The sequence below is a fragment of the Sardina pilchardus genome, chromosome 21 (genome assembly GCF_963854185.1).
Source record: "Sardina pilchardus chromosome 21, fSarPil1.1, whole genome shotgun sequence".
In the NCBI taxonomy this organism is placed as follows: domain Eukaryota; kingdom Metazoa; phylum Chordata; class Actinopteri; order Clupeiformes; family Clupeidae; genus Sardina; species Sardina pilchardus.
Window position 1 is genome coordinate 9,003,478 of NC_085014.1, and position 14,216 is coordinate 9,017,693.

Consider the following 14,216-nt stretch of genomic DNA (forward strand, 5'->3'; position numbering starts at 1 on the left):
AAAAAAAGAAAATAAAAGAAAAAATATGTATATCTGCATGTCTGTATGCAGATATATGCAACACACACTCTCTCTCACACACAAACACACACACGCACACATACATACACACACACACACACACACACACACTTTCAAAACACACTCACAGATAAAATACTGATTGGAGAAAGTGCATGTGCATCTACAACTCTGCATGCTTCAAACTCTACATTTAGAAGTGCTCTTGGCTCTTACACATGAGTGAAGTACAATTGCTTTTGTCTGTAATCCAACCACAGTGACTGTGGAGCAGGAGTCTCCTACTTAAACCAACAAAAAGAAAGACAAATATAGAACTCCAGCAAAACAAAACTAGAGCTAGCTTCTCTGTTGGCATGGTTTATACACTGCATTATCTTTTTTCCATCACTGAGTGGCATGTACTAAAAACAAAACAAAACAAAAAATCTTTTCCATGGCAAAAAGTAAATAAACAACTACACGAAACAAAACCAAACAAAACAAAAAATCTAAATAAATCTGACTTTAAAAAGTAAAACATTTAAAATGAACAAACAGGATCTAAAAACAAATGTACAGTCAAACCACAAACTCTCTTGCTCCACTGTGAGAGCGATTGTGAAACCTGTCAGAGGGAGAAGTCGATTGGCAGAGATGGCTTAGTCCTCTTGTCTAGGTGACTGCCAGCTTCTAAAGGCACAATCCAGACGGACAGTCAGTCAGTTTTAAGGGCTCATCCATGTTAATGGCTCCACACTCACACTAGACATGGCTTTTGAATCACCCCCCCCCCCCCAACCCCTTCCCTCCCACACACACACACACACACACTCCCAAAATCACACCAGATCGAAACAACCACAGGCCCTTTGCGCTTGTATGTGCGTCAGTAGACCACTAGAGGTCAGTGTGAACACTTTGGTTGAGGGTTGAGGAATGGAGTGAAGTGGAGTGCTGTGATCCAGGGGGCATTCAGTAAAGTGCCCCACACACACACACACACACATACACACACGCACACAGGCACAGTGCAGTGGGGCAGTTGAGGCAGGGGCAGTTAAGTCCAGGAGGGGCTGGGGGTTATCAGAGTCAGCTGGGGGACACCTCTGAGAGGATGGGGGGCAGGTGGAAGGAGGAGGCGCAGGAGTCGTGGTGCAGCAGTTTGAAGAGCAGCTCCTCCTTCTCCTGCCGCAGCTTCTGCGTCTCCGACGACTGCTTCTCCAGAGCCTCCTGCAGGCTCAGCTGGTCTTTAGACAGCTCCCTGCGCACGCACACACACACACACACACACACAATTCATTACTGATCATTATGACCATTATAATCAATCATGATAAACCACAACATGCACGACGACACCACATATCTGTATAAAACAGTAAATAAAACATGCTTATTCTTATTCCTTTTAATTTGCCATTGTTAGCATTTAAATGTAAGATACAGACATCTACATTTCTGGGGCCGGGTTTCCCAGATTCGTTAAGAAGCTCTTAAGTGCTGAGAACTTCTTAGGGAGCGTTCTTAGAGCGATCCTAAGAAGTTCTTAGCACTTAAGAGCTTCTTAACGAATCTGGGAAACGCGGCCCTGATCATTACTATTCATCCACTGTGGGGACTGACCACTGCACTAAAGGGCCTGAAATCCTAGCACAACATATGAACATTACAATGCCACGTACTGGATGAGTGACTGGTAGTTCTCTATCCGCACTCGGAGATCTTCGTTCTGCTGTAGGATGTGAATCACCTGGTCTTCCAGTGACAGATTCTTTTCAACCTGTCGAGGCATATAAAACAGTCTGGTGTTGTAACACAATGGATTTATTCCGACGGACTACATTACACATGCCCAAACACAGATCACACAGCACACTTTGACTGTATGGAAATAAGAACAATTAAATGAGTCACTGGACATCTGCGTGCGTCAGGTCCCAATTTGTTTATCTGGATTTGTTTATCTACCCAGCGCAGTACCGCAATGAAGACCATCACTGTGGCAGTCCAGTAATAAGATTATAATTAGGCTACAAGTGGCCTACACAGATAGATGCAATCCCTTAAACAGCCATGGTTCAGGACAGGAGCTTACATCGTGCCGTAGTTCCATGCTCACAAAATCCCAGAGCAAGATACTTTTTTGATAGTAAAAACGAAACAAAACATAAACAAAAAAACACAGTCTGAACCTTTAAGCAGATCATGACCATGGTTATTCCTGCGTCATGATTGGAGTAAACTGTTTACCGCAAGTACACAGCCCTTGAGGTAATTTATGCATTGGCCTTTAAAAAAAAGTGTTAAAAATATACAGTCCAATGGTATCTTGTGTACATATACACATGTATACATATTGTATTTGATGAGAAGTCTGAAATACAAACACACACTGGATTTGTAAGCACGCCGTCATAACCCTGCTGAACATTCACAGTATACTATATGCTAAAGGTTTTGCTACACGACAGTAAGTGCACTGAACCCTTGACATTCCTTCATGACAAATGCATAAATACATTTTAGGGTTAAGCATGCACATATGAATTCTGACCCTTTCTCACACACACACACACACACACATACTGTGTACACACACACACACACACACCCCTCTCCTGGCTTCCCAAAAAAGGTCAGCAGCACATACCAGTGTGTCCATCTGCCGAAGCTTTCTGCCCAGCTCCTGCACGCGCTCAGTCTTCATCTCGATGACGATCAGCAGACTCTCCTGCTCCCGCTCCCAGAATTCCCCGGGGCTGCCGTGAGTCTGAGGGGGAAGAGACCAGCGAAGAGGAGGAGAGGGCAAGTTAACTCATACCGTGCACAATTCATACACAACGATGTAATTCAAAGTGATTTACGCATGAGAACAAAAAAAAGAGGACACTGAAAGATGTCGCTCATTCTTTAATGAGAGACTTTCTTTTAAGAGAGTATTTGCATGTATCAGATGAGTGTTAAGACTACAAGGAAGAAATGTATGAAGTGAGAGGGGAGAATCAATCGAGATCTAACACAGAGGCTAAGAGAGAACCACAGAGAATCTCAGTGTAAGTATTCATAGGCGTTATTTATCTCCCTACAAAACATGCACAATCCATCATCACATAATCACAGTATTAAGTTAACACAGTTGATCTAATAACCTCATCATCTTATAACACTCATGTCAACGTTCACTGGCGATTAGATACGTCATTGATGAAAGGGGATAAAAATAGAGGTGGCAAACAGATGACTCTGCATGGGTCAGTTATAAAGGCAACCCTTCCTCCACACACCCACCCACACACACACACGCATGCACACACACACACACACACACCTCAATGTTCCGCTGCAAGTCCCTTTTCAGTGTAGACTCCTCTACTCTCCGTTTCACCTCATGGAACACCTTCAGATCCACCAGCAGGTCTTCTATCCTCTCCTGCAACATGACACACACACACACACACACACACACACACACACACACACAGACACACGAGACACACACACGAGACACACACACGAGACACACACACGAGACACACACACGAGAGACACACACGAGACACACACACGAGAGACACACACGAGAGACACACACGAGAGACACACACACACACACACACACACACACACACACGAGAGACACACACACACACACACGAGAGACACACACACACACGAGAGACACACACACACACACGAGAGACACACACACACACACACACACACACACAATGAGTACACCTCAACTTAAAGCACAAGATAAATTAACCACCTGGATACTGGATAATTGCCTCACCTTCAGCATGCTCTCTGCGGCTTCATGTGCAGCATTTAAGGCAACTTTCTCCTCTCTGTGAAGACTCTTCAGCTCTACACCATGAAAGAAAAGTGTGATTTACAGTTTGTTTTTATTATAGAAGATCCTCTAAGCCTGCTGCAAAGACCAACCGACTGGTTTGTATCAAACACACATTCCTTCGCATTCTGGTGCTAACAAAATCACTTGATTTAGCGACGTCCGCTCTCCCAAATCATAATCTTCATCTGGTGGGAATAAACTGGAGCGTGTTGACCAGATAAAGCCTGTGGACTCTAAGGCCAGAGTGTGTCTGTGGCATCCACAGCTGCCCTTGTGTCCTTCCACAAGCAGGTGGGGTGTGGAGATCTTGGGGTCATTGGTGTGTGAGTAATGTATTGTACGCTTCAGGGTTGAAGTTGATTTGTTTGAGGGAACCCACTACCTCCCGAGTATGTCCCTGTTTGGGGCGGAGACGGCTCCCATCAGCGGTGTGGTAAAAATCAGACCCGGTTTGACTGGGACAAACACCAGCATTGTGCAGTCTCCAGGTGTCCACACAAAATCACTTGAGTGACGAAAATGGCTCAAAGTTCATAACAATGCTCCAGGTAGGCACTGAACAAGGGCCACATTCAGAGCGCATATTCGGACTAAAAGAAACTCCTAATGTGTGTCAGTTGTATTGTTAACAGACTAACAACAGGAGACCCCCCCCCCCCCCCCCCCATGTCTGAGAGAGCCTTTTTAAATTTACATTTAGCAAACGCTTTTATCCAAAGTGACTTATGTCATTGACATTATGAGAGCCACTGTACCCAGAACAATTCTGGGTTAAGTGCTGGAACCTACAACTTTTCAGGCTACGGTGAGAGAACACACAAATAATCCAGTGAACTTCTAACTCTCCAAGACCAACTCAAGTAGCAGTTTCTCATTGTGTGTGCATTATTGATGGCTCTAATGGGCTCTTTGTCCTACTGTCTAACACAGGACATGAATGAGCTGGCCACTGATCAAAACAGACAAGTAGCTAGAGCCAGCCAGGTCATAATGCAGGCAGGAGGAAGAGAAGTCGGAAAAGGAAGAGAGGAAGAGGAGGTGGTCCAACTGACCTTCAGTTGCGCTTTGGTACTCTTCCGTTGTCTTCCTCATCTCCTCCTGGTGGGCTGCTTTAAGCTCGGCTGCCGTCTCACTCTTGACCTGAAGGAGGGAGCGCACACACACACACACACACAAACGCACAAACACACTTCAGTTTACCCTAACTGAAGACAGACACCAATAAATCTATTACATACAAAATCTATTCTTGTGTAGAAACTCTTCCATGACCACGAGTATAGAGAAACACACACGCCATCGTCACACATTATGAAGATGCACGTTAAAAAGTTCCCACGGAAGGCCTGCATGCTTAAAATGGCCAACACAGGTGTGTGTGACAGTGATTGATCGAGCCCCGTCTCTGTGATTGGCACTAAAGCAAGAGTTCTAACCTTGCCACTGTGCCTTACATAAGACATCTTTCATTCATGGGCAAACACCTGCTGAGAGGGGTACTGCAGGTCAGCGCGGTCTCTTTTGTTCCTCTCGGTGCGGAACTGAGGACTTGTTTGACTATATGTTTACACAGATCAGGTCTGTCTCCTTTCTAAAGACCAGGGTGGACGGACACACCTTCCAAGAAAACAGGTCTGGCTTTGTCAGGTTGGGAGGGGGGTAGGGTGGGGGGCGGGGGACACTTTCTAAGCGTTCAAGCGTTGTTCAAAGCGGGCATGGGATATCAACGCTTTAGCAGCGTAAACTAAGCAATAGGGGCGGCGAGAGCAGGCATTGTGGAACACGTGGAAACAGAATGGGCATTGAACGCTGCCAATTATTGGGTAATGGAAAAAAAAAATGCACAATGCATTCCCTGACGTCATCGCTGCCGTTGCGTTATTTGTTTAAGCAGAGGGGGCACTTGAAGTTGCACGTCTTCGGGAGTCCAAAAGCCTCAAGCAGGTGACTTCCACACGCAGTCCAGTTTGGCAAGGAAACCAGACCCGAGATTCGTTTTTTAAAATGGGTCTTCAAAAAACCGAAAGTTCCTTGATTATTTTCCCAAATGACCCCTCAATGGTGTTACAGCTAATACATGTAAAAAAAAAAAAAGGCCACCATCTCAAGTATCTGGGAAGCTACATCAAAGACGTCACTGACACATTCCGTTCACAAAGCGTAAAATCCATTTTAGAAGTCAGGTCTATTTTTTTCGGACATATGCACCACTATGATGTTTAGCTACTTCCATTGATTATAATGGAACCTAATTGTTGCAACAGATGCAACGCGGACGGAATGCTTCGGTTTACGCGCCTGGCGTAGCTTCCTTGTCAGGTTAAGCTTTAAAGGGGATACAATACATGGACATTTCTAACACCACTGACAGGCAGTGATACTGACTGATGTTGGTCGGGCAATTTCCCATTTATATTACCGTAATTTCTCAACGATCAGCCGCAAATTTTGAAAAATGTCTTCATCTACGAGGTTAATAAACGGGAGCAATTGATATAATATATTAATATGGTTTTGTTTCTTTTAACTTGCAAAAACACTGTCCTGTGGCTTATACACAATGTGGCTCATACACAGGAAATAAATTACTGTAGGAAACCAGTGGTCATCCATGGGTAACTTGTTGCGATCATCCCATCAAAACACTAGCAAGAGGACATGATCCAGAGACGCTGTTTGCAAAATGTGCTCCATGTACAACCGCCCTGGGAGTACAGTTTATTTTCTGAGATTTCTCCATGCAATTGGCATCTCACTAACCTTGAAATCTAGACACCCCTAGCGGAACAAGAAGATGATTCGTTTAGCGTTGTCCTATTGCGTGGAGAGGAAATTTCAAGACAACTGTTTATCCCACCCCTCCGATTGAGCCCTGCCTATGGTGAGTTCCCAGACCCTACATCTTGATGTGGGTCTGACTGCTCAGGCTAGCATTTCACTACTCTGGGGACTGGTGACAGTCTGTCTCATGCCTTGTTGACCTAATGGCCAATGGACCATCAGGAGGCCTATGGAACATCCTCCTCACTAAAACCAAGCAACAGCGAGGTAACTGCAGCATCTTCACCCCTTGAGAGCATCCTTAAGGGCACGGTTACTCCTCGATGTTTGTTTTTTGATGCAATGCAAACAAACAAAACAAATAAAAAGGCTATACATCAATCAATGGCTACTTTTTCCACACTATTATCCAATAAAAAAATCATTACAAGTAATCACAAAACATGAAGAGAGAAACAGGAACCGTTAGAAACTAACTGTGAATAAAATGGAAGTCGGCCTACACCATAATAATAATTTCAAAAAATCTACGAACAAACAAACAAACAACTGTTTGTAGAATTAAAATAGCACTCAAACCTGGAGATAAATTAAGATTGTACCTTCTCAGCGATGCTGCAGACGACCTTGCAGAGCTGGCCGTTGTGGTGGGCTTTGAAGAGGGCATCTCTCTCCGGACCCCCAGGGGCAGCCAGCAGAGCATGGAGGACCTTCAGCTGCTTCTCATACTGCTCCAGCTGCTGCTCCACCCCTAAGCCCACCTCAGCCAATGGTACCTTGGCTAGGAGGAGACGGAACACAAGGAAAACCAATCAGGGATGCTAGAATGCTGATGACACATCCAACCTTTAACTATAACACACAACATGCTGATCAATAAGGCGTGGATTAATTGAAACTGTTTTTTTTAGGGCATTAACTAACAAATGACAGAATAAGGAGCATGCATGAATTCAGATATAAACAGTGTATGTTTATAAAATATTGTGAATTGTGAAGTAAAGGTTCAAATGCTAAACTCTAATCTCTCCAACCAGTGGGCCTTTTTCTGACAACCCTTCCCCAGCCTCAGCCTGGCCTAAACCATGGCCAAAGCCATGTTACATGACCTCACTCGAATGCAATGTGGACATAAACAGTGACCAGCCAGACATGTTAAATAAGACAAGCGGTCTTATCTCGCTTCAGCACTCCCGAAAGGCTAACAAATGACCATGGAGGGCGTAAAGAATTCAAAACTATCTATTTAGGCTTGGGTGTCAAAACACCATTGGAGGAAGTAGATTTGTTTTGTTTCTTTCACTCTTTTTTTTTTTTTTAACAAGACATACCTTTGGCCAAGGACATGAAATTATACAGTCAGGGTGCCAGAATAGCGTTAGTCAGACAGGATGGAGCTTGTAAATCACAACCGTGACAAGACCATCCATTTTCTCACTGGGAGGTGGAATGTGTTCACTCAGTCATTGTTAAATGGGCTCCCAGCTCACTGGACTACCTAGCAATTACAATTACCAAATACCTGAGCCGTCTTATAACACACGCAATTACGTAATTCATTTTCGATCATACAATCAGGAAAAATTAGGGGTGTTTAGGTACGACATCACTTCCTGTCTGTAACGCTTAGTGCGTTTCAGGTACTTCCAGCTGTTCTTGTGGTGTGTGAAGAGGCACAAAGGAAGTCTATCTATGTAGCTCAATTCATTCGCAAACTTGTCAAAGTGGTGTAAAAACACTACAAAACAAATGTTCAGTGGAGCAAAATGGGCGACTTAAAACAATGAGGAGTGCATTAGGTAAACATTAGTTAGGTTAAAAGGTAGCTTGTATCATATGTAAAAGGTGGCCTTTTCTTTAAGGTCTCCTTTTCTACTATAGCTATAACGGAAGTCCTCATCACGTTTAAGTTGCTCTGGATAAAAGACTGAATGTAATACAATGCAATGCAAATGAAAGTTAACGGTGGTCATCTAAGAAGAGTTACCGTAATTTCCTCACTATTAGCCGCGGCTTATACATTGATTTAGCAAAATTTGTTCAGCTATGAGGTTAATACAGGGGAGTAGTTAATATGGCTTTGTTTCTTTTAACTTGCATAAAACACTGTCCTGCAGCTTATACACAATGCGGCTTATATGCGGGAAATTACTGTAGGTTACGAGTGTAGATCTGCTGGAGGAAACCATTGCTCACCACTTCCATCCTGAGTGCTGTTGTTCACCGCCCTCTGCTTCTTCTCCCCCACCTTTGACTTGCTCTTCTTCTGCGGAGACACATAGAGACAGGATTCGGGCCTCGTTTCAATGGAAATATGCTGTACACAGAGCTCAATAGCAGGATAAGCCAGGCACAGGAAGACTTTAAGATGTCAATGAATTGCATCAGGCCATAGATCAAACTGCACTGTTTATCTGGGAGCGAGTCAATAAGGTTGGGCTGTCAACACCTTTCATTTTATTTATCCCCTGCTAGTTAGGTCACCGTCTTGCGGGTATTACAACATGTAATCCACTTCCTGGTCAAAACGCTTTTTTTTTTTTGTCTGCATAAGCAATTAAAATGTACACAACAGAACAGGACACGTGCTATTGAAAACAGGGTCATGAGAAGTTACATAAACCACAGTCATTCTACCTCATCATGGCCGATTCAGAAGTTTGTCATTAAAAAACTGAGAACATGGACCACACCTCAATGTCTCTGGCTGCTTGACTGGGTCATGCATTTTTCCACAATACCTTCACCCCTTTTAACAGCATTGTTCAGACTTGTGTCAAAAGTCAAAACAAAGGAAAGAAACAAATAAACAAAACAAAAACTGCTTCCGTGTGAAAGCCTTCTATAAACAAGCTTGAACAACAAACAAGTTGTTTAGTCTGGATCCAATTGCCAAACAATAGCCAAACAATAGCAACTATCCTATAATCCTGGAGGGGATATCGGTTTATGGGTCTATAAACAAGATGTTTTGGTCACTGGCCAAAGTTCAGGCTACCTACACATCAAACCAGACTCCGCCAGGCAATGCACTGGATTTTGTCCATCGCCAAAATACCATCACTCCATAACTTGTAGGCCATCTCAGAATTTAGTTTAACAGTGTTGCAACAGCTGAAGGGACTTAAGATTTTAATGTCGGACTGGCAACATTAGGAACATTAGCCTGTAAGAAAACCACGCCTAAGTTTAGGCTATGACCTGAACACTGACCATAACACATGTTCTGATATATCAATATCAAACATATCAATAAATCATAATACATATTTGTATGACAACTCTAAACTTTCAGTGTAGCTGATCAATAAAAGTGTCTGGGTGCCTCTCATTTGGGCTTTTATACGTCCTCCCTCGCTCCTCAGGCCTCGATCCTCACTGATCTACATAAAGCATGATGGGGCGGCAACAATGGGATATTCTATCCAGCGTTAGTTATAGATCAGTGGGAACGCCCCTCGAGGATCGAGCATCGAGGATCGAGGAGAGATGTTGAGAGGCACCCTCTGTGCTTGTGTGTCGGGGTCGGGGAGGCGGTTCAGCTTTGTGCAGTGCTGCTCCTCCCACCATATGACACTTGCTCACAGGAAAGCGCTTTTGAAATCTCTGACTCAAAAGCACTGAGCTCATCAAACCATCATGCATCAAGCCTCTCCCCTTCCCCGCAGCCGTGTCCTTAACTGTGATACGCCACCTCATCACTCACAGTGACAAAACAGATGTAACTCATTTCCTCTGAGCCGGTGAAAAACAATGATGTAAGCCTGAGCACGCCACAGAACCTTAGGTTTTTATCACAGCTTTCTTCATCGAGGTCTCTGAGAGAGGACAAACAACACTCATGCCACAGACATGATAAGGCTTAATAAAAAGTAGTAGGTATTCTGTGATTGTTTTTAATCCTCTTGATTCTCTAGCCATCTGTTATGTTTGTGCACTCAAAACAAACAAACAAACAAACACACCAGTGTTCATGGTATTTGCACTCTGAAAATGTGAAACATAGTGTCTCAAATTAAACCATAAACCGTTTCAACCAATCAACACGTTGTTCAAGGAGCACGGAGGGGAGGGGTTTCATCAGATTGGCTGTTGAGCTCAAACATAAACAACCCTTCACCCAAATCGTGGTGGACTGCATCTTTAAGTAACACTGTGAATCAATCTATACCCCAACTTATTATGTCTCCATGGGAGAGTTTGCAGCTTATGTTACACTCTGAGCTGCTCTTTAAGCCTAGAAGACAGTGAGCTCCCTCTCAGGTATAAACAGAGGCCTTCCATCCGGCGGCCATTACATAAACACGTATAAACACAGCACAGATATTAGACTCAGATGGACATGCAGGACACAGATTAACACGTGCGCTCGGACGGACACACACACACACACACACACACGCATACACACACATTGGCCACAGGCCGGCCCGAGGCTGGGTGCTTGCCATGGTAGCCACCATGTTTGTTTGAGGAGAACAGGGAGAGGGGGCTGAAGTTTGTATGGTTTCTATGGCAACTTGTACAGTTCTCCCTAGAGTATGTGCAAAGTCTACTCCCTGTAACATACAATCCACAGACATTTTACAGCTTTTTTATCTTTAACCCTCCTAAAACAAAGACAAGAACTATGAAACCTGATGCACTTTGCCTTTTAAATAATTGAATAAAAAAAAAATGACTGTAGGCTAAACATTTTCAAAATATCTAGGTGATGAAAGAATTTATCTCTTCTTACAGACTTTACCAAAATAATCCACCTCCCCTTTTAATGAGCGAGTGAATGTGTACATAATAACTAGCAGACATACTGGAAGCCCATCTCGGTACATTTCCTAATTGTTCTCAGATTCAAGGTAAACGAGTTAGTTAAAAAAAAAACTCCCCCTCTCCTTCCTCGAGTATTTGACTGGGACATCATTCATCCTGCCATGCCTTTCCACACATTTTTTAACAAGCACGAGACTCCTGGATCCAGCCAGTGTTTATAGTCCTGTAGGGATGTATTTGCCAGCCACCTGAGAGAATGTGCAGTTCTACAGCAAATGTTTAAGGCTTCCTCGGTCAGGACAGCCATGCCAACGCCAGCGTAGCCATTTAGACTTTTAAAACTCTTGTTAAAACTCCCGTGTTAAAACCGTGAGCTGCAATGGGGCACAAACAAAAGCCGAGACACATCCAGTGCAAGATATCACACATGCAAACATGTCTTCGAGGCATAAAACAGACTGAAGACATGACAGGAACATGAGAAGCTGGGCCAGGTGGCAAAAACTAGAAGAAACTCCAAAACTCATCGGCTTTGAACATTTTTTACTAGGCATTTGTCATCTCCCTGTTAAAATGTGCTTCAAAGCATCCGTTATTTTAAAGAGTGGCTCAATTCACCAAGACTGTTATCTGTCAATGTATAGAACGAGGCCTCTGGTTTCCACTCAGTGACATTTCACCTCTGAGATCACAAAGTGCTCATGAGACGATCCTAGGGCAGTGTGCAGCACAAACATCATCACATGAGACGATTTGCCACGATTTTAATGTTTTCGCTTCTTTTCATAACTGTACTTTTCACAATAATGTTCCACTGTTTTGTAGGCTACCCCGGTAGGACAGCTATATTTCACAGGCCACATGTGAGCTAGGCTGAGCTGTCCCCTCCTCTTCAAGTCAACTTGATCTCCTTTTAAACTTCCTCTGGGGTGTTGCCAGTAGGAAGCTCTGTGAGGATAGTACAGTTCGAAATACTAAGAATGCCAAAGAGGAACAAGCCATCACAGGCTGTAGCCTAACTCCTGTGCAGCAGCAGCCGATTGTGTGCGTCACAGCCATATCAAAACATAATACAGTCATGATCCTAGTACTGCACCGCACACAACAAACACCCAAACAGACCAACAGTATTGACACGTAAGTGGCGTCCGTCCAGGTCACGCCACCTCTGATTGATGCTGTGTTTGTTACATAAAATTTGGCTTTGCCACCACAGAGCCTGGCCTATTTCTCTTGGCACTCCGCAGCGCGGGCACAACAAATGCCCTTGTCGCCTAATGAACAACTGGCAAGCTCACACGTTTCCCAGACCGGTGGCCGAGTGAGGCTGGCTGGAGGGGGAAAAATAGAGCTGCCCAAGGATATGGCTGAGCTGACACGAGTTTTGTGACCCTCTCCCTCTGTTCCTCTGGTCTTACTAATACCACACATATCTACAGCTGGCCATGTCTACTTTGGGAACATACTGCCGTGCCTTACTGTAGCTGCTGCCACTCTACCACATTGATGTTTATTGTGTGTGTGTGTGTGTGTGTGTGTGTGTGTGGGAGAGAGAGGGCAGCAGAATACAGCGCACAGCTTGTGAGGAACACAACACTGGCTGTGACGTTAAGTACAACAGTCCCTAAATCCACAAACAATCTGGGCTAATCAAAGCTTTCCACTGTCGAGAGATTTAGGGCTGTGTGGTCTCTGCGCAAGTGTAATAGAGCTGGTGGTAAATATAATACGGGTGAGTGTAAGGTAATTAAAAGTTAATTGAAATATACATAACTTGAAACACATGGAGCTGTGGCCTAATTTGGCACTACTGACTTATCAATCCATCATTTACAGAAACTTTACAGGAGAAGCCACGTACGGACAAATTAGTTTGTGTCGCTGCATCAAGTGTGGGCGTGCAGGTAGACGAATTCTCATGACAACATGATGATCAGAGCATAATGAGGAACAAAACAATAGGCCCATCATGAATGTTAGAATCCTAACTTACACGGAAATGAACGCGCCACTGATTTAGCGATCATCTGGCAGTGTCAAGTGTACGAATCGCTGACACTTGTAACATTTGGTATTCAATTAAAATTACGCTGAGAGTAAAGTTAGTAGAGCTGTGAGTTTTTAAAAGCGCATGTGTGCCTGATGAACACTCACATTTAACGTTATGTTTAACGTGGTAACTTCCAAGTTTAAAGACAAATGGGTGCACACAAACTATCTTGCTAGCCACCGCTAGTTAACCAACAGCAATTAATTCACTAAATTGTAAATGAGAAAAGATTGAGCAGCAGCACTGATATTCTGGGTCAGGTTACAATGTTTCAACACTAACATTTGCTGTCAAATGTTACAAAGGAAGCGAACGCAACAAAGGAAAGTTAACGCTAGAGTTGAAGTTCAACTGACAAGAGTGGAGGTCTCCGACTCTAAAAGAGGGGTCTTCTACCTTTTTATTTTCCAAATTCAGTAATGTTACACACCTTGCTCTGGGCACAACCCATTGCTGAGCGCCCGACCTTCTTGCCTCCAGCCGAAAGGTGAAGCCTGCAGTGTCTTCAGCTCCTGCGTTTGGACCGGTCACAGAGTCCCGCTATATGTACCACTACCCTCCCCACGAGCCAGTTTGATTCCTCTCAGCCGCCTCGAATTAAATTAGCAACATGAAACCCCTTGCGCACAACTTTGTCAAACTATGAAGACGCGCCCCTGGAAACCCGTGTTATTGCTGCCTCATCAGTTGAGCAAGGTATGCTGGTGTGAAAGCCTAAAAAATCAGGAGCCGTCCATCAGTGTTATGAGCATTGTG

At 44.0% G+C, this 14,216-nt stretch overlaps 1 protein-coding gene across 1 annotated transcript; it reads right to left on the reverse strand.

The window, feature by feature from the left end:
• Positions 1-818: 818 nt before the first annotated feature.
• ccdc69 (coiled-coil domain containing 69) lies at positions 819-14,216 on the reverse strand. Its single transcript, XM_062525133.1, has 9 exons — positions 13,891-14,216; positions 8,837-8,906; positions 7,243-7,421; positions 4,912-4,999; positions 3,797-3,870; positions 3,332-3,433; positions 2,654-2,773; positions 1,686-1,783; positions 819-1,264 (listed from the first exon to the last, which is right to left on the reverse strand). The coding sequence occupies exons 1-9, from the start codon at positions 13,909-13,911 to the stop codon at positions 1,093-1,095; spliced, it is 924 nt and encodes a 307-aa protein (XP_062381117.1). The 5' UTR covers positions 13,912-14,216; the 3' UTR covers positions 819-1,092.